Source organism: Xenopus tropicalis, chromosome 8, assembly GCF_000004195.4.
Source record: "Xenopus tropicalis strain Nigerian chromosome 8, UCB_Xtro_10.0, whole genome shotgun sequence".
Classification (NCBI taxonomy): domain Eukaryota; kingdom Metazoa; phylum Chordata; class Amphibia; order Anura; family Pipidae; genus Xenopus; species Xenopus tropicalis.
The window spans coordinates 743,273-762,169 of record NC_030684.2 but is presented as its reverse complement, the minus strand read 5'-3'; the positions used below and the strand labels follow the sequence as shown (position 1 = coordinate 762,169).

General features: G+C 51.7%; 1 protein-coding gene across 1 annotated transcript; it reads left to right on the top strand.

The window, feature by feature from the left end:
- The first annotated feature begins 1,873 nt into the window (after positions 1-1,873).
- myh2 (myosin, heavy chain 2, skeletal muscle, adult) lies at positions 1,874-14,071 on the top strand. The gene is given in 40 exon segments (NM_001006804.1): positions 1,874-1,904; positions 2,548-2,760; positions 2,843-2,986; positions 3,112-3,268; positions 3,976-4,003; positions 4,089-4,203; positions 4,610-4,702; positions 4,784-4,847; positions 4,928-5,026; positions 5,134-5,237; positions 5,319-5,457; positions 5,549-5,667; positions 5,745-5,894; positions 5,984-6,154; positions 6,238-6,544; positions 6,632-6,705; positions 6,792-6,879; positions 7,025-7,142; positions 7,331-7,454; positions 7,535-7,671; positions 7,757-8,012; positions 8,095-8,337; positions 8,426-8,602; positions 8,687-8,832; positions 8,915-9,005; positions 9,091-9,480; positions 9,564-9,690; positions 9,865-9,983; positions 10,397-10,593; positions 10,678-10,861; positions 10,944-11,109; positions 11,235-11,359; positions 11,448-11,756; positions 11,974-12,177; positions 12,255-12,380; positions 12,461-12,631; positions 12,723-12,827; positions 12,918-13,013; positions 13,323-13,457; positions 13,936-14,071. Coding segments are annotated over 39 exon segments (5,820 nt in total). The 5' UTR covers positions 1,874-1,904; positions 2,548-2,559; the 3' UTR covers positions 13,957-14,071.
- Positions 14,072-18,897: the final 4,826 nt, after the last annotated feature.

The window sequence follows — 18,897 nt, the reverse complement described above, 5'->3', positions numbered from 1 at the left end:
CTCTAATGCCTCTACTGCTCTGTCTCTAACTATCTCTAATGCCTCTACTGCTCTGTCTCTAACTATCTCTAATGCCTCTACTGCTCTGTCTCTAACTATCTCTAATGCCTCTACTGCTCTGTCTCTAACTATCTCTAATGCCTCTACTGCTCTGTCTCTAACTATCTCTAATGCCTCTACTGCTCTGTCTCTAACTATCTCTAATGCCTCTACTGCTCTGTCTCTAACTATCTCTAATGCCTCTACTGCTCTGTCTCTAACTATCTCTAATGCCTCTACTGCTCTGTCTCGAACTATCTCTAATGCCTCTACTGCTCTGTCTCTAACTATCTCTATTGCCTCTACTGCTCTGTCTCTAACTATCTCTATTGCCTCTACTGCTCTGTCTCTAACTATCTCTAATGCCTCTACTGCTCTGTCTCTAACTATCTCTAATGCCTCTACTGCTCTGTCTCGAACTATCTCTAATGCCTCTACTGCTCTCTGTCTCTAACTATCTCTATTGCCTCCATTTCTGTCTCTAACTCCCTCTATTGCCTCTATCTCTCCTCTCTCTCCATCTAACTCCCTCAAATGCCTCTACCTCTGTCTCTAACTCATTCTATTGTCTCTATCTCTCCTCTCTCTCCATCTAACTCACTCTATTGCCTCTACCTCTGTCTCTAACTCCCTCTAATGCCTCTATCTCTCCTCTCTCTCCATCTAACTCCCTCTAATGCCTCTACCTCTGTCTCTAACTCACTCTATTGCCTCTACCTCTGCCTCTAACTCCCTCTAATGCCTCTCTCTCTCCCCATCTGTCTCTAATATCCCTCTCTCTCCCTGTAAGTCTCTATCCCTTGTAGCCAAGCTAATGCTGCCTCATACCCAATGTTCCTCAGCCAATCCGTATGGTTCCTTTGCCCCCCGTGCTCCCTCTCTAACTCTAACCCATTCTTGCGCTTCTTTCTGTGCCCCCCAATTCTCCCCAGCACCCCCCGTCCCCACTATCTCACACTATTGCTTCTGTGCCGCTGGGCTGTACTTCTCTATGGCCAGTAAATCCCAGTAAGACTTCTCTGTGCCCCTTACATTATATCCCACTGTCAGTCTGTGCTTCCTTCTGTCTCTCATGTATCTGCTTTATGTGTTGTGCATTGCGCCCCCTGCTGCCTGGGGTAGGTACCTGCCATCACTCTGCTGCCTGGGGTAGGTACCTGCCATCACTCTGCTGCCTGGGGTAGGTACCTGCCATCACTCTGCTGACTGGGGTAGGTACCTGCCATCACTCTGCTGCCTGGGGTAGGTACCTGCCATCACTCTGCTGCCTGGGGTAGGTACCTGCCATCACTCTGCTGCCTGGGGTAGGTACCTGCCATCACTCTGCTGCCTGGGGTAGGTACCTGCCATCACTCTGCTGCCTGGGGTAGGTACCTGCCATCACTCCGCTGCCTGGGGTAGGTACCTGCCATCACTCCGCTGCCTGGGGTAGGTACCTGCCATCACTCTGCTGCCTGGGGTAGGTACCTGCCATCACTCTGCTGCCTGGGGTAGGTACCTGCCATCACTCTGCTGCCTGGGGTAGGTACCTGCCATCACTCTACTGCCTGGGGTAGGTACCTGCCATCACTCTGCTGCCTGGGGTAGGTACCTGCCATCACTCTGCTGCCTCAGGTTCTAGCCTGTTACGGGCTCCCTGCTTGGCCGGATCAGAACCAGTGCTCATGGACCGCACAGCCGGTCCCACACAGCAGTGGATCTTTATGGCATCTGAATGGAAAGTCAGGGGCTCCCATCTGCCCAACATGGGGGGGGGGGTTCTGTAGGGAAGCGGCAATTGGGTTTGGGGCTGATTGGTGCTAATTCCTTCCATTCTTTCTCTACAGGGGGTCCTGTTTTATTTTCTCTTGGATCAGAACTACTAGGTGAGTATGCGTGCCAGGGAGTGTGTATGCCACGGGGCACGGAATGTGTATGCCACGGGGCAGGGAATGTGTATGCCACGGGGCAGGGAATGTGTATGCCACGGGGCAGGGAATGTGTATGCCACGGGGCAGGGAATGTGTATGCCACGGGGCAGGGAATGTGTATGCCACGGGGCAGGGAATGTGTATGCCACGGGGAAGGGAATGTGTATGCCATGGGGCAGGGAGTGTGTATGCCACGGGGCAGGGAATGTGTATGCCACGGGGCAGGGAATGTGTATGCCACGGGGCAGGGAATGTGTATGCCACGGGGCAGGGAATGTGTATGCCATGGGGCAGGGAATGTGTATACCACGGGGCAGGGAATGTGTATGCCATGGGGAAGGGAATGTGTATGCCACGGGGCAGGGAGTGTGTATGCCACGGGGCAGGGAATGTGTATGCCACGGGGCAGGGAATGTGTATGCCACGGGGCAGGGAATGTGTATGCCACAGGGCAATAGGGCAATGGGTGCCTCATTCTCCAGTGCCCCCCGTGCCAGCCTTGGGGGTCCGCACGCACTTATTGGGGTCCCTAACAGTACTAAGTTCCTGCTTATATTTCCCGCAATGACATCCCTGACTGTGTAAATGTTCCTCGTAGAACGACGCAGCCATGGGCGACGCAGAAATGGCGGTGTTCGGCGAGGCCGCACCCTTCCTGCGTAAGTCTGATAAGGAGCGATTAGAGGCCCAGAACAAGGCTTTCGATGCCAAAAACACCTGCTTCGTGGAAGATGACAAAGAGCTGTACGTCAAGGGGTTAATTACCGCCCGGGAAGGGGGCAAAGTCACCGTGAAGACTGAGGACGCGAGGGTAATTACTAAGTCTCCTCCGGGGCAGAAGCAGAGGAAGCGACGCCTGCAGAGCAACTCATCCCTGCTTTTCTCTCTTGCAGAACGTAACGGTGAAAGAGAGCCAAGTGTACCCCCAGAACCCCCCCAAATTCGATAAGATTGAGGACATGGCCATGATGACCCACCTGAACGAGGCGTCGGTGCTGTACAACCTCAAAGAGCGCTACGCGGCCTGGATGATCTATGTGAGTCTGCCCCTTCCCTGATTGGCTCCCCCCATTGCTAGCCTTGTGTCTCCCCCATTCCGATTGGCTACTCTCCTGCTGGGCACACTGGGAATGTCTAGTGACGTCTCTCTGTTTCCTCTCAGACCTACTCCGGCCTCTTCTGCGTCACCGTCAACCCCTACAAATGGCTGCCAGTGTACAACCCCGAGGTTGTCGCCGGTTACAGGGGCAAGAAGCGCCAAGAAGCTCCGCCCCACATCTTCTCCATCTCTGATAACGCCTATCAGTTCATGTTACAAGGTAGAGTCATGATATTAATGTTGCCTCCCCGTACCCCCAAGTGACATAAGTGCCACCACCCGTACCCCCAAGTCCAATAAGTGCCACCACCCGTACCCCCAAGTCCAATAAGTGCCACCACCCGTACCCCCAAGTCCAATAAGTGCCACCACCCGTACCCCCAAGTCCAATAAGTGCCACCACCCGTACCCCCAAGTCCAATAAGTGCCACCACCCGTACCCCCAAGTCCAATAAGTGCCACCACCCGTACCCCCAAGTGACATAAGTGCCACCACCCATACCCCCAAGTGACATAAGTGCCACCACCCATACCCCCAAGTGACATAAGTGCCACCACCCATACCCCCAAGTGACATAAGTGCCACCACCCATACCCCCAAGTGACATAAGTGCCACCACCCATACCCCCAAGTGACATAAGTGCCACCACCCATACCCCCAAGTGACATAAGTGCCACCACCCGTACCCCCAAGTCCAATAAATGCCACCACCCGTACCCCCAAGTGACATAAGTGCTACCGCCCCTACCCCCAAGTGACATAAGTGCCACCGCCCGTACCCCCAAGTGACATAAGTGCCACCGCCTGTACCCTCAAGTGAAATAAGTGCCACCACCCGTACCCCCAAGTCCAATAAGTGCCACCACCCATACCCCCAAGTGACATAAGTGCCCCCATTGACTCAACCCACTCTTTCTCTTCACAGACAGGGAGAACCAGTCCGTCTTGATTACGTAAGTACTGCTGCCCGGCAAGCTCCGATAGGGCACTGCCTGTGGGAAACATGGCCGTCATTATGTCTCCTCTTGTGTTTCCCAGGGGAGAATCCGGGGCCGGAAAGACAGTGAACACCAAGCGCGTCATCCAGTACTTTGCAACAATTGCGGCTATTGGCGACAGCAACAAGAAGAAGGAGATGAGCAACAGTATGCAGGTAATGCATGTGTCTCCCCTCGCCATGCTGGTAATGCGCTGGTGCCCACGCCCCGCTGTATCCGGCACAGTCCCACCATTATATAACCAACCAGAAAGTGCCCAGTACCATTATCTCCTGGTGGGTCCAACAGGCTGCTCTTCTGCTCACTATCGACCGGGGCTTTCAGAACAACTTTAAGCCTAACATTAACTACCCCCGTACCTACTAACTAAGCTATGGGGGCCCTTTAGTACCAGTTCCACCGGCAGGAAATCCACGTTCAGCCCAAATCTCTCCCTAACGCCAGCTTGGGCTATGCAATTCCATCCTAAATGTCAGCCAACGTGTCAGGCCCTCCCACTGCAATTAACCCTTCCCAGCGGAACCTCATTATCAATGATATGACCGACTGCTCTGTTTCCAGGGGACGCTGGAGGATCAGATCATTCAGGCCAACCCCCTGCTCGAGGCCTTCGGTAACGCCAAGACGGTCAGAAATGACAACTCCTCTCGCTTTGTAAGTTGATCGGTCTCTCCTCTGTGTTCTCTCGTCTCCCCGCGTCACTTGTACTAACCTCTCCCCAATGCCGATCCGCAGGGTAAATTCATCAGGATCCACTTTGGAACCACAGGAAAACTGGCTTCCGCTGATATTGAAACCTGTAAGTTCCAGCCCACGTGCGTCTGTATCATTCAGAACTTTCTTTGGCCCACTGGTACCTAATCATTTATACTATTACAGATCTCCTGGAGAAATCCAGAGTTACGTTCCAGCTCTCAGCAGAGAGGAGCTACCACATTTTCTACCAGATCCTGACCAACAAGAAACCCGAGATCGTCGGTAATGCCCCTTTTCTCTCATTTCTCTCATTTAGCAGCAGTTCAAACGCACTATTTGACCTTATGGCTTCATCTCGTCCCTAAATCTATGGTTATTTTTCCTTTTAGAGATGCTCCTTCTGACCACCAACCCGTACGACTATGCCTTCATCAGCCAGGGGGAGATTGCAGTGAAGAGTATCGATGACGAAGAGGAATTGATGGCTACGGATGTGAGTAGTACCATCCTGGAGATAATGTTAATGATTGAGTCTTAGGACTGAGTGCAAACTCACCCCCGTCTGTACTCACAGAGCGCCATAGATATCCTGGGCTTCACTGCTGAAGAAAAGATGGGGATATACAAGATGACAGGATCAGTCATGCACAAGGGAAACATGAAATTTAAGCAGAAGCAGAGAGAGGAACAGGCTGAGCCCGATGGCACAGAAGGTACATCACTTGGGCACCCCATAGCCAATCTCTGCCTTTGTCTTAGACACATTCAGTAGCAAAGTCTCATACATTAATCCTGACGTTGCAGTTGCTGACAAAATCGGTTACTTGATGGGTCTGAACTCAGCCGACTTGTTGAAGGCCCTTTGCTACCCGAGGGTAAAGGTTGGAAATGAATTTGTCACGAAGGGACAAACTGTCCAACAGGTAAGGGGTAAAAACTTAAGGAGTAAACCTCAAATAGTGTGGAACATTCTCAAGAAACTAATAGCCATTCCCCCCAGGTGTACAATTCCATCGGTGCCCTCAGCAAGTCTGTCTTTGAGAAGCTTTTCTTGTGGATGGTCACTCGTATCAACCAACAGTTGGACACCAAATTGCCCCGACAGTACTTCATTGGTGTGTTGGATATTGCTGGGTTTGAAATCTTTGATGTAAGTATCTAGATATTGTGCCATTACTGTATGAATGGCCTCCCAGTAGAGGAACCACTGGCTCACCAATCCATATTGTGTGCTTGCAGTTGAACAGCTTGGAGCAGCTCTGCATCAACTTCACCAATGAGAAGCTCCAACAGTTCTTCAACCACCACATGTTCGTGCTGGAACAGGAAGAGTACAAGAAGGAAGGCATCGATTGGGAGTTTATTGACTTCGGCATGGATCTGGCTGCCTGTATTGAGCTCATTGAGAAGGTGGGTGTCTCCTGACTTTCCGTATAAGCCACAAACAAGGATCTTGTTCTTAAACTCATGGTTCTGCCTGATGTTATTTGCAGCCCATGGGCATTTTATCCATCCTTGAAGAGGAGTGCATGTTCCCCAAGGCCACCGATACCTCCTTCAAGAACAAGCTGTACGACCAGCACTTGGGCAAGTGCAAGAACTTTGAGAAGCCAAAACCCGCCAAGGGCAAAGCTGAAGCTCATTTCTCTCTGGTGCACTATGCCGGTACCGTGGACTATAACATCTGCGGCTGGTTGGACAAGAACAAGGACCCACTGAATGAGACAGTTGTGGGGCTGTACCAGAAGTCTTCTCTTAAACTCCTGTCCTTCCTCTACTCCTCCTATGCTGGAACTGATGGTAATTATTCTTTTCTACCAACTCTCTGGGGATTTTGTTCCTTTATTGTAGAAAAGAACCCATTTTAGCTACTGTCTTATTCTCTAGGTGCTGGAGATGGTGCAAAGAGTGGAAAAAAGAAGAAAGGTTCATCTTTCCAGACTGTGTCTGCACTCTTCAGAGTTAGTATTAGTACCACTCCAATGCTTTATCCTGATGGAAACATTTTGTGGCCACTTCATGATTGCCCTTATCCCTCTCCATACAGGAAAACTTAAATAAGCTGATGACCAACCTGAGGAGCACTCACCCTCACTTTGTGCGTTGTCTGATTCCCAATGAGTCCAAGACTCCTGGTAAAGTATCCCCATCTGATACAATGCCCTAACCAAGAATGTTATATTATATAACGGTAATACCAGTCTATGGGTATATTTACTGTGCCAATATTATAATCCCCCCCACTGGTCTAAAATATGGTGTTTCCTTTCTTTCCGTCAGGGATCATGGAGAATCATCTCATCATTCACCAACTGAGATGTAATGGTGTGCTGGAGGGTATCAGGATCTGCAGAAAGGGATTCCCAAGCAGAATCCTCTATGGAGACTTTAAGCAACGGTAAATATTGGATATCGGTTATGAAAGCATGGCTTTTGTGTTCCTTCACTTTCAGACGTTCCATCATTATTTGCTTAAGTTCCCGGTTTGTCTTTGCTCCTCGTTAACATTGTGAGACAAGAGCAGATGGATCCAGTAGTGCCTCCAGTTTGTTGAAAAGGACAATGTTATGTGTATTTGACTTGCAGTTACAAGATCCTGAATGCCAGCGCCATCCCTGATGGACAGTTTATTGACAGCAAAAAGGCTTGTGAGAAATTGCTGGGTTCCATTGATATTGATCACACTCAGTACAGATTTGGACACACCAAGGTATGGAACAGCTTCACTGAAATACTGCCCCGAGACCAATCAGCCCACGGCGATACTTAACTAACCATCCATTTTTGCAGGTGTTCTTTAAAGCTGGTCTCCTGGGTACGCTGGAAGAAATGAGAGACGACAAGTTGGCACAGCTTATCACACGTACTCAGGCTCTGTGTAGAGGATTTCTGATGCGGGTGGAGTTTAAGAAGATGATAGAGAGAAGGTACAGACTTAAACATATCCAGTCACTCTATATCATGGAAATGTTACATCGTAATTTAAAGTTAATCTCATCTGTTGTCCAACAGAGACGCCATTTTTGTCATCCAGTATAATGTCCGGTCCTTCATGAATGTCAAGCACTGGCCATGGATGAAGTTGTACTTCAAGATCAAGCCTCTCCTGAAGAGCGCAGAGACTGAGAAGGAGATGGCAAACATGAAAGAGGAGTTTGAGAAAACCAAGGAAGCTCTGACTAAGTCCGATGCAAGGAGGAAAGAACTAGAAGAGAAGATGGTGGCTCTTCTTCAGGAAAAGAACGATCTCATGTTGCAGTGCCAGTCGGTAAGCAGACGGAATTATCTTGTATATGTAAAAAAGGCTGTGAAATTTCATAAATTCATGAAAAACGATTTTGTTCCAATAGGAAAATGAAAGTCTCGCTGATGCAGAAGAGAGATGTGAAGGTCTCATCAAAAACAAAATTAATTTGGAGGCCAAGATTAAGGAGCTGACTGAGAGGCTGGAGGATGAGGAGGAAAGCAATGCTGAGCTAACAGCCAAGAAGAGAAAACTGGAGGATGAATGCTCTGAGCTGAAGAAAGACATTGATGATCTGGAGTTGACCTTAGCTAAAGTGGAAAAGGAAAAGCATGCCACTGAAAACAAGGTAAGTGGAACAGGGATGCTATCCAATCACTTGGGGCTTTAGTAGGAAAAGCAAAAATGATTGATCCGCTTCCCCTCAACGTATACAGGTTAAAAACCTCACTGAAGAAATGGCAGGTCTTGATGAGACCATTTCCAAGATCTCCAAGGAGAAGAAAGCCCTGCAAGAGGCACATCAGCAAACACTGGATGACCTTCAGGCAGAAGAGGACAAAGTCAGTTCTCTCTCAAAGGCTAAAACTAAGTTGGAGCAACAAGTGGATGATGTAAGTGCAACCAACAATTAGAATTCCTAAAAACACCATAGGAAACCTACAGCAGCACTGACTTGTTATTTTCTGAATAAACAGCTGGAAGGTTCCCTGGAGCAAGAGAAGAAACTCCGTCTCGACCTTGAGAGAGCCAAGAGGAAGCTGGAAGGGGATCTGAAGTTGGCCCAGGAGACCATCATGGACCTTGAAAATGACAAACAGCAAACAGAGGAGAAACTCAAAAAGTGAGTGTCTGCCATTAACTGTTCTTTCTCAGTTTAGTATTCAAATATGATCAAATTATTAACACATTCTTGTCAAAAACAGGAAAGATTTTGAATTAAGTCAGCTCCAAGGAAAGATTGAGGATGAGCAGTCTGTAGGGTGCCAACTGCAGAAGAAGATCAAGGAACTGCAGGTATGTAGCAGTGGTGGGACAGTGTTATTGAATTACGCAAAATGATTTCTCTTCCTTTGGCTAACACAGCTCTCCTTTCTTCTAGGCCCGTATAGAGGAGGTTGAGGAGGAGATAGAAGCTGAGCGTGCCGCTCGTGCTAAAGTAGAGAAACAGAGGGCCGATCTATCCAGAGAACTTGAGGAGATCAGTGAAAGGCTGGAAGAGGCTGGAGGTGCAACATCTGCCCAGATTGAGATGAACAAGAAACGGGAAGCTGAATTCCAGAAACTCAGGCGGGACCTGGAAGAGTCCACCCTTCAGCATGAAGCAACTTCCGCTGCTTTGCGCAAGAAGCACGCCGATAGCGTTGCCGAACTGGGGGAACAAATTGACAACCTGCAGAGAGTAAAACAGAAGCTAGAGAAAGAGAAGAGCGAACTAAAGATGGAGATTGACGACCTTGCAAGTAACTTAGAGAACGTCTCCAAGTCAAAGGTACCAGAACAACTGATATTGTTGTGTTAGACACAAGACCCTAGACTTGTCCCTGTCCTAATGCGGTTTTCTTTCTCCCAAAGGCCAATCTGGAAAAGCTGAGCCGTGTGCTTGAGGACCAACTCAGTGAGATAAAGTCAAGGGATGATGAGCACCAACGTATTATTAATGACCTCACTGCGCAGAAGGCCAGGCTGCAGACTGAGAACGGTACGTATGTCTGTCCATAGGATATTGTCTACAGAGAGATCTAAAGATAAATTCCTTGTATAAAACTAAAGAAGAAGACGAGCTTCTAAGTTAGAACCCTAGAACCGAACAACACATAATGGTCTCTCCAAACCTCGAATAACTGAATTAATATACTGCCTGTTCATTGCACAGGTGAATTGAGCCGACAGCTGGAGGAGAAGGAGTCGCTGGTCTCTCAGCTGACAAGAGGAAAACAAGGTTTCACTCAGCAGACGGAGGAGCTGAAGCGACAGTTAGAGGAAGAAACAAAGGTAAAAGCACCAGGAAACCACTGGCTCTAATGCTCTGGGTTCTGCCTTTTTTTTCTTCTTTGCACAAAACATATATCAAAACATATTCCAAAAAGAAGCATTGACTTTAGAACGTGCAGATACAAGAAGGGATTGGATGGTTTTTTAGCAAGTGAGGAAACACAGGGTTATGGGAGATAGCTCTTAGTAGGTACTGGTCTGGGGACTGGTCTGATTGCCATCTTGAAGACAGGAAGGAATTCTCCAGCCTCTAAAGCAAAATGGAGAGGCTTCACATGGGGTTTGGGTTGCTCTGGCTCAGTAGCAGTTGGGCAGGTTTCATACAGACTTAAAAAGTTGAACTTGATGGACGTGTCTCTTTTTTCAACCTAACTCACTGCGTTACTATATAATACTAAACTCTTCATTCCCAGGCCAAAAATGCTCTGGCCCACGCCCTGCAGTCTTCGCGCCATGACTGCGACTTGCTCCGGGAGCAATATGAAGAGGAGCAGGAGGCAAAGGCTGAGCTTCAGCGCTCCTTGTCCAAGGCCAACACTGAAGTCTCCCAGTGGAGAACAAAATACGAGACAGACGCCATTCAGCGCACGGAGGAGCTAGAGGAGGCCAAGTATGATCACAAGAGGCAGCTAAACTGAGAGCACTAAGAACATACTGTAAATATACTCACAATATTGTGTTAATCTGTTTTCAGGAAGAAACTTGCCCAGCGCCTGCAGGAAGCAGAGGAGCAGGTGGAGGCCGTCAACTCTAAATGTGCCTCCTTGGAGAAGACCAAACAGAGGCTCCAGGCGGAAGTGGAGGACCTGATGGTGGATGTGGAGAGAGCCAATAGCGCAGCTGCTGCTCTGGATAAGAAGCAGAGGAACTTTGATAAGGTAACACCTCAAACACCTCAGCGTTCAAAAATAAAAGGCCTGTTTGCCACCTGATCTGACACTGAGCTCCACTCTCGTACAGGTGCTAGTGGAATGGAAACAAAAGTACGAGGAGAGCCAAGCGGAGCTGGAAGCATCTCAGAAGGAATCCCGGTCGCTGAGCACTGAGATCTTCAAAATGAAGAATGCTTATGAGGAGGCCCTGGAACATCTTGAAACCATGAAACGGGAGAACAAGAACTTGCAGCGTAAGCACTTTATATAGTAGCACAACTAGTCATTAGCGAGGTGTCTCATCGGTTACTCCTGGCGCATCTCCTTTCTAATCTAACAAGTTAGATCTCATTGGCTTCTTTGTTTTGTCATTTTCCAGAGGAGATTTCCGATCTCAGTGAACAGATCGGGGAATCGGCCAAGACAACCATGGAGCTGGAGAAGGCCAAGAAGCAGGTGGAGCAGGAGAGGGGAGACCTACAAGCGGCTCTGGAGGAGGCTGAGGCAAGATTGGCTTCTGCATAACTAACGCACTCAGGTGGAGCGTAGAGCCCCTTGTTTAATGCAGGATGTATTTCATTTGCTCATACAGGGATCTCTGGAGCACGAGGAAGCCAAGATCCTGCGTATCCAGCTGGAGCTGAACCAAGTGAAATCAGAGGTAGACCGGAAGATTGCCGAGAAGGACGAAGAAATTGAGCAGCTGAAGAGAAACAGCCAGAGAGTCATAGACACCATGCAGAGCACATTGGACTCGGAGATCAGAAGTAGAAACGACGCCCTCAGGCTGAAAAAGAAGATGGAAGGCGACTTGAATGAACTGGAAATCCAACTGGGTCACGCCAACCGCCAAGCAGGGGAGGCCCAGAAGCAGCTGAGGAACGTGCAGGCACAGCTGAAGGTACAGTTGGCATCATCCTTAGTAATTGGGAAGCTTGGGTAGCCCATTCCTCTGTCTGTGGTACTGGCCAAGGGCATCTGATGCCAATTTTGAGCCAAAGCCAATCAGAGAGGGGAGATTACGGTCCAGTTGCTCCGCATAATATGAAGAATGTGGCTTTTTATCTGAAGGTTTTAAGGTTCCAGACACAAACCTTTGGCTTTCATTTCCCACCCAGGACACACAGATCCACCTGGACGATTCAGTTAGGGCCCAGGAAGACCTGAAGGAGCAGTTGGCCGTAGTGGACCGCAGAACCACCCTGCAGCAGGCTGAGATTGAGGAGATGCGGGTGGCTCTAGAACAGACTGAGAGGTCTCGCAAGATGGCCGAGCAGGAACTTCTGGATGCAAGTGAACGAGTTCAGCTCTTGCACTCACAGGTAGAACCCTGGGCAGCATACAAACAAGCGGCTCGTATGGCCGGTAACATGTAGATAACCTTGCGCTCCTTTCCCAGAACACCAGCCTCATTAACACCAAGAAGAAGCTGGAGACTGATGCAGGGACACTACAGAACGAGATGGAGGAGGCTGTTCAGGAAGCCAGAAATGCTGAGGAGAAAGCCAAGAAGGCCATCACAGATGTAAGCTTTGGCCTCTGCTGAGGGGCACGTTTGGGGGCACTACCCCTTCATATCTCTAACGACATTCCCTCATTTCTTAGGCTGCCCTTATGGCAGAGGAGCTGAAGAAGGAGCAGGACACCAGTGCCCACTTAGAGAGGATGAAGAAGAACCTGGAACAGACCGTGAAGGACCTACAGCACCGCTTGGATGAAGCTGAGCAGCTGGCAATGAAGGGAGGCAAGAAGCAGCTCCAGAAACTGGAGTCTCGGGTAAGCGGGGTGAAGGGCAGCTTGGAAAGGCTTGTGGGGCAGTTGGGTGCCGGGTACCTAACGCTCTTCTGTACCCCCCCCCCCCATGTAGGTACGAGAGCTGGAGAATGAGTTGGACAATGAGCAGAAACGCAGCGTCGAGGCAGTGAAGGGCGTCCGCAAGTACGAAAGGAGAGTGAAGGAACTGACCTATCAGGTACGTCCCATGAGTTAGTGCCACTCCTGATCCCCTACCCACGTGTTAGTCACATGGTCTCTAATCAGCCTATGGCGTTCTCTCTTATAGTCAGAGGAGGATAGGAAGAATGTGCTGAGACTGCAGGACTTGGTGGACAAACTGCAGCTGAAGGTCAAGGCCTACAAGAGGCAGGCTGAGGAGTCGGTACGTAGGCACGGGGGGCACGGGGGGCACGGGGGTACCAGGCACAGACAGCGGCGGCCATTATTAAGGGAGTACTTGGATCTTTGCATTAATGGATATTTGTAGAACTGCCAAAGCTGAAGTTGGGCCCTGGGCCATTCGGTAGCACTCAGGGGCTCTATGGGCTCCATGGGTTCTATGGGCTCTATTGGCTCTATGGGCTCTATTGGCTCTATGGGCTTCATGGGTTCTATGGGCTCTATTGGCTCTATGGGCTTCATGGGTTCTATGGGCTCCTGACTTACACGTTTCTATCTCTCTCTCTGATAGGAGGAGCAGGCCAACGCCCACCTGGCGCGCTTCAGGAAGGTGCAGCACGAGCTGGAGGAGTCCGAGGAGAGGGCCGACATTGCAGAGTCCCAGGTCAACAAGCTCCGAGCCAAGAGCCGGGACATTGGCAGCAAGGTGGGCTCAGCTTGGGGTACATAAGGGCTAAGGCAGGGATCCCCAACCTTTTATACCCGTGAGCCACATTCAAATGGCAAAAGTGTTGGAGAGCAACACAAGCATTAAAAAGGTTCCTGGGGTGACAATAAGAGCTATAATTGGCTACTTAATAGCCCCTATGTGGACTGGCAGCCTATAGAAGGGTCTGTTTGGCATTATACTGGGTTTTTATGGCACCAAAACTTGTCTCCTTACCAAAAATTCAAAAATAAGTACCTGCTTTGAGGCCACTGGGAGCAACATCCAAGGGGTTGGAGAGCAACATGTTGCCCCCGAGCCACTGGTTGGGGTACATAAGGGCTAAGGGGTAACACCTCTATATCAGGGGGGCAGTTTGGGGAGTGGGGGAATGTAGTCCTGAGTTTGATGGCTTCCTGCACTTGGCTGATACCCACGGTGCCAACTCATGTTCTACCATCTCCGTTTCCCCCAACAGAAAGGCGACAGCGAGGAATAGAGACCCCGCCCCCCGCGCAGAAGATGAAATTTGCAAAATGTGAATTTCTGTCCTAATTCCATTTTTATCCTTTTCCCTTTTCCTCTATAAATAAAGTCTTTCTAGCATTTCTCTACTCAGCCTCTCCGGCCTCTTTATTATCTGCTCTCAGAACTACCACTCCCAGCATCCTCTCCCAGCTGGGCTCTCAGAACTACCACTCCCAGCATCCTCTCCCAGCTGGGCCCTCAGAACTACCACTCCCAGCATCCTCTCCCAGCTGGGCCCTCAGAACTACCACTCCCAGCTGGGCCCTCAGAACTACCACTCCCAGCTGGGCCCTCAGAACTACCACTCCCAGCATCCTCTCCCAGCTGGGCCCTCAGAACTACCACTCCCAGCATCCTCTCCCAGCTGGGCCCTCAGAACTACCACTCCCAGCACCCTCCCCCAGCTGGGCCCTCAGAACTACCACTCCCAGCATCCTCTCCCAGCTGGGCCCTCAGAACTACCACTCCCAGCATCCTCTCCCAGCTGGGCCCTCAGAACTACCACTCCCAGCATCCTCTCCCAGCTGGGCCCTCAGAACTACCACTCCCAGCATCCTCCCCCAGCTGGGCCCTCAGAACTACCACTCCCAGCATCCTCTCCCAGCTGGGCCCTCAGAACTACCACTCCCAGCTGGGCCCTCAGAACTACCATTCCCAGCTGGGCCCTCAGAACTACCACTCCCAGCATCCTCCCCCAGCTAGGCCCTCAGAACTACCCACTCCCAGCATCCTCTCCCAGCTGGGCCCTCAGAACTACCACTCCCAGCATCCTCTCCCAGCACCCTCCCCCAGCTGGGCCCTCAGAACTACCACTCCCAGGCATCCTCTCCCAGCTGGGCCCTCAGAACTACCACTCCCAGCATCCTCTCCCAGCTGGGCCCTCAGAACTACCACTCCCAGCATCCTCCCCCAGCTGGGCCCTCAGAACTACCACTCCCAGCATCCTCTCCCAGCTGGGCCCTCAGAACTACCACTCCCAGCATCCTCTCCCAGCACCCTCCCCCAGCTGGGCCCTCAGAACTACCACTCCCAGCATCCTCCCCCAGCTGGGCCCTCAGAACTACCACTCCCAGCACCCTCCCCCAGCTGGGCCCTCAGAACTACCACTCCCAGCATCCACTCCCAGCATCCTCTCCCAGCACCCTCCCCCAGCTGGGCCCTCAGAACTACCGCTCCCAGCATCCTCTCCCAGCACCCTCCCCCAGCTAGGCTCTCAGAACTACCACTCCCAGCATTCTCTCCCAGCACCCTCCCCCAGCTAGGCCCTCAGAACTACTCCCAGCACCCTCCCCCAGCTAGGCCCTCAGAACCACTCCCAGCACCCTCCCCCAGCTGGGCCCTCAGAACTACCACTCCCAGCACCCTCCCCCAGCTGGGCCCTCAGAACTACCACTCCCAGCATCCTCTCCCAGCACCCTCCCCCAGCTGGGCCCTCAGAACTACCACTCCCAGCATCCTCTCCCAGCACCCTCCCCCAGCTGGGCCCTCAGAACTACCGCTCCCAGCATCCTCTCCCAGCACCCTCCCCCAGCTAGGCTCTCAGAACTACCACTCCCAGCATCCTCTCCCAGCACCCTCCCCCAGCTAGGCCCTCAGAACTACCGCTCCCAGCACCCTCCCCCAGCTAGGCCCTCAGAACTACTCCCAGCACCCTCCCCCAGCTAGGGGGCCCCAGTCTGACTGTCACATCTTTCCGACTCCCAGCACCCTCCCCCAGCTAGGGGGCCCCAGTCTGACTCTCACACCTTTACAACTCCCAGCACCCTCCCCCAGCTAGGGGCCCCAGTCTGACTGTCACACCTTTCCGACTCCCAGCTAGGCCCTCAGAACTACTCCCAGCACCCTCCCCCAGCTAGGCCCTCAGAACTACCACTCCCAGCACCCTCCCCCAGCTAGGCCCTCAGAACTACCACTCCCAGCACCCTCTCCCAGCTAGGCCCTTAGAACTACCACTCCCAGCACCCTCCCCCAGCTAGGCCCTCAGAACTACTCCCAGCACCCTCCCCCAGCTAGGCCCTCAGAACTACCACTCCCAGCACCTTCCCCCAGCTAGGCCCTCAGAACTACTCCCAGCACCCTCCCCCAGCTAGGCCCTCAGAACTACTCCCAGCACCCTCCCCCAGCTAGGCCCTCAGAACTACCACTCCCAGCACCCTCCCCCAGCTAGGCCCTCAGAACTACTCCCCCAAGCAACCCACTCCCCCCCCAGCTAGGCCTCAGAACTACCACTCCCAGCACCCTCCCCCAGCTAGGCCCTCAGAACTACCACTCCCAGCACCCTCCCCCAGCTAGGCCCTCAGAACTACCACTCCCAGCACCCTCCCCCAGCTAGGCCCTCAGAACTACCACTCCCAGCACCCTCCCCAGCTGGCCCTCAGAACTACCCTCCCAGCATCCTCCCCCAGCTGGCCCTCAGAACTACTCCCAGCACCCTCCCCCAGCTAGGCCCTCAGAACTACCACTCCCAGCATCCTCCCCCAGCTATGCCCTCAGAACTACCACTCCCAGCATCCTCCCCCAGCTAGGCCCTCAGAACTACTCCCAGCACCCTCCCCCAGCTAGGGGGCCCCAGTCTGACTGTCACACCTTTCCGACTCCCAGCACCCTCCCCCAGCTAGGGGGCCCCAGTCTGACTCTCACACCTTTCCTGACTCCCAGCACCCTCCCCCAGCTAGGGGGCCCCAGTCTGACTCTCACACCTTTCCTGACTCCCAGCACCCTCCCCCAGCTAGGCCCTCAGAACTACTCCCAGCACCCTCCCCCAGCTAGGCCCTCAGAACTACCACTCCCAGCACCCTCCCCCAGCTAGGCCCTCAGAACTACCACTCCCAGCACCCTCCCCCAGCTAGGCCCTCAGAACTACCACTCCCAGCACCCTCCCCCAGCTAGGCCCTCAGAACTACCACTCCCAGCACCCTTCCCCCAGCTAGGCCCTCAGAACTACCACTCCCAGCATCCTCCCCCAGCTAGGCCCTCAGAACTAATACTCCCAGCACCCTCCCCCAGCTAGGCCCTCAGAACTACCACTCCCAGCACCTTCCCCCAGCTAGGGGGCCCCTGTCCCCATCTTGCCCTACTGTCTCCATCTTGCCCTACTGTCTCCATCTTGCCCTACTGTCTCCATCTTGCCCTACTGTCTCCATCTTGCCCTACTGTCTCCATCTTGCCCTACTGTCTCCATCTTGCCCTACTGTCTCCATCTTGCCCTACTGTCCCCATCCTGCCCTACTGTCCCCATCCTGCCCTACTGTCCCCATCCTGCCCTACTGTCCCCATCCTGCCCTACTGTCCCCATCCTGCCCTACTCTCTCCATCTTGCCCTACTGCCTCCATCTTGCCCTACTGCCCCCATCCTGTCCTACTGCCCCCATCCTGTCCTACTGCCCCCATCCTGCCCTACTGCCTCCATCTTGCCCTACTGGCTCCATCAAGCCAAACTGTCTCCATATTGCCCTACTGTCTCCATCTTGCCCTACTTTTCCCATCTTACCCTATTGTCCCCATCTTGCCCTACTGTCTCCATCTTGCCCTACTGTCTCCATCTTGCCCTACTTTTCCCATCTTACCCTACTGTCTCCATCTTGCCCTACTTTTCCCATCTTGCCCTACTTTTCTCATCTTACCCTACTTTTCCCATCTTACCCTACTGTCTCCATCTTGCCCTACTGTCTCCATCTTGCCCTACTTTTCCCATCTTGCCCTACTGTCTCCATCTTGCCCTACTGTCTCCATCTTGCCCTACTGTCCCCATCTTGCCCTACTGTCTCCATTTTGCCCTACTGCCTCCATCTTGCCCTACTGTCTACTGATGGGGCTGCCTGTGGTGGGGACTCTTCTCTTCTGATCAAATGGAATCTGTGATGCTGTGGATGAACGATACCTTACCCAGTTCCATGGCTAACATGGTGGCTCCGGTTAATCTGTTAAAGAAAGAGAGATCTCCTATCCCCAAAAAGGAGATATCTGACGGAGTCGTCAGAAGACAGTGAAGAGCACAACTTTAGTTCTGATTCAGTCTATTTTGATTAAAGCCATGAGACGTACTCTGGAACTTGGCACCCAGAACCTTGGAGATGCTGCATGAACCTTAGGCAGCTAATGAATTTATTATGGGCAACATTAAATTAGCAGCTAAAGCTGTGGGACTGGCGGTTACAGCAAGAAGAACTTTATGGCTTGGTCAGCTGATACCCACAATCCTTGCTCCCTCCCACTTGAAGGCAGCCACTTATTTGGGTCTGAATCGGATGACATCATTTGGAAAATCTCGACTGGTAAATCTGCTTTCCCTCCCCAGGATAGGAGAATACGAGGCCTGCGGGGAAGTCTACTGGGTCGAGCCTAACCAATAAGTCCTTGGAGATACTCTAACAGGCAGGGATGGAGCAGTAGGTCTCGGCAGTTCTAAAGCTCCAAGAAAGAATGGAGAGAAAATAAAGGAAAAGAAAGCGAGTCCCGCAGGTTGGTGGCAGATTGGCACAGTGCAAAGCACTTTGGGTTCAACCCGTTACGGACAAATGGGTCGATTATTCAGTTGGGACACTGGATAGAATTTTTGGAAATTCCTCCAAAGTATCAGTTTGTCCCTTCAAACTCCCCAAGAAAGAAAGAAAGGAGAGAAGTTGTGCAGCAAAATCTGGAAGATTTGTTAATGAAGAGAGTTATCAAGGAAGTGCGGATGGAAGAGAGAACTTCAGGCGTTTACTGTCCTCTGTTCTTCAGAAAGAAACCAAACGGGAGCTTCAGGGTCATTCAACGAGAACGTGGATTTAACAACTCAAGATGGAATCATTACACTGGATTTGCCAACTGGTAAGTCAGGGAGACTGGCTAGTGAGGATAGACCTGCAAGGTGCACATCTCCATGTTCCATCACAAGTCCCTCAGGTTCTTTGCAGAAACATTTCAATAC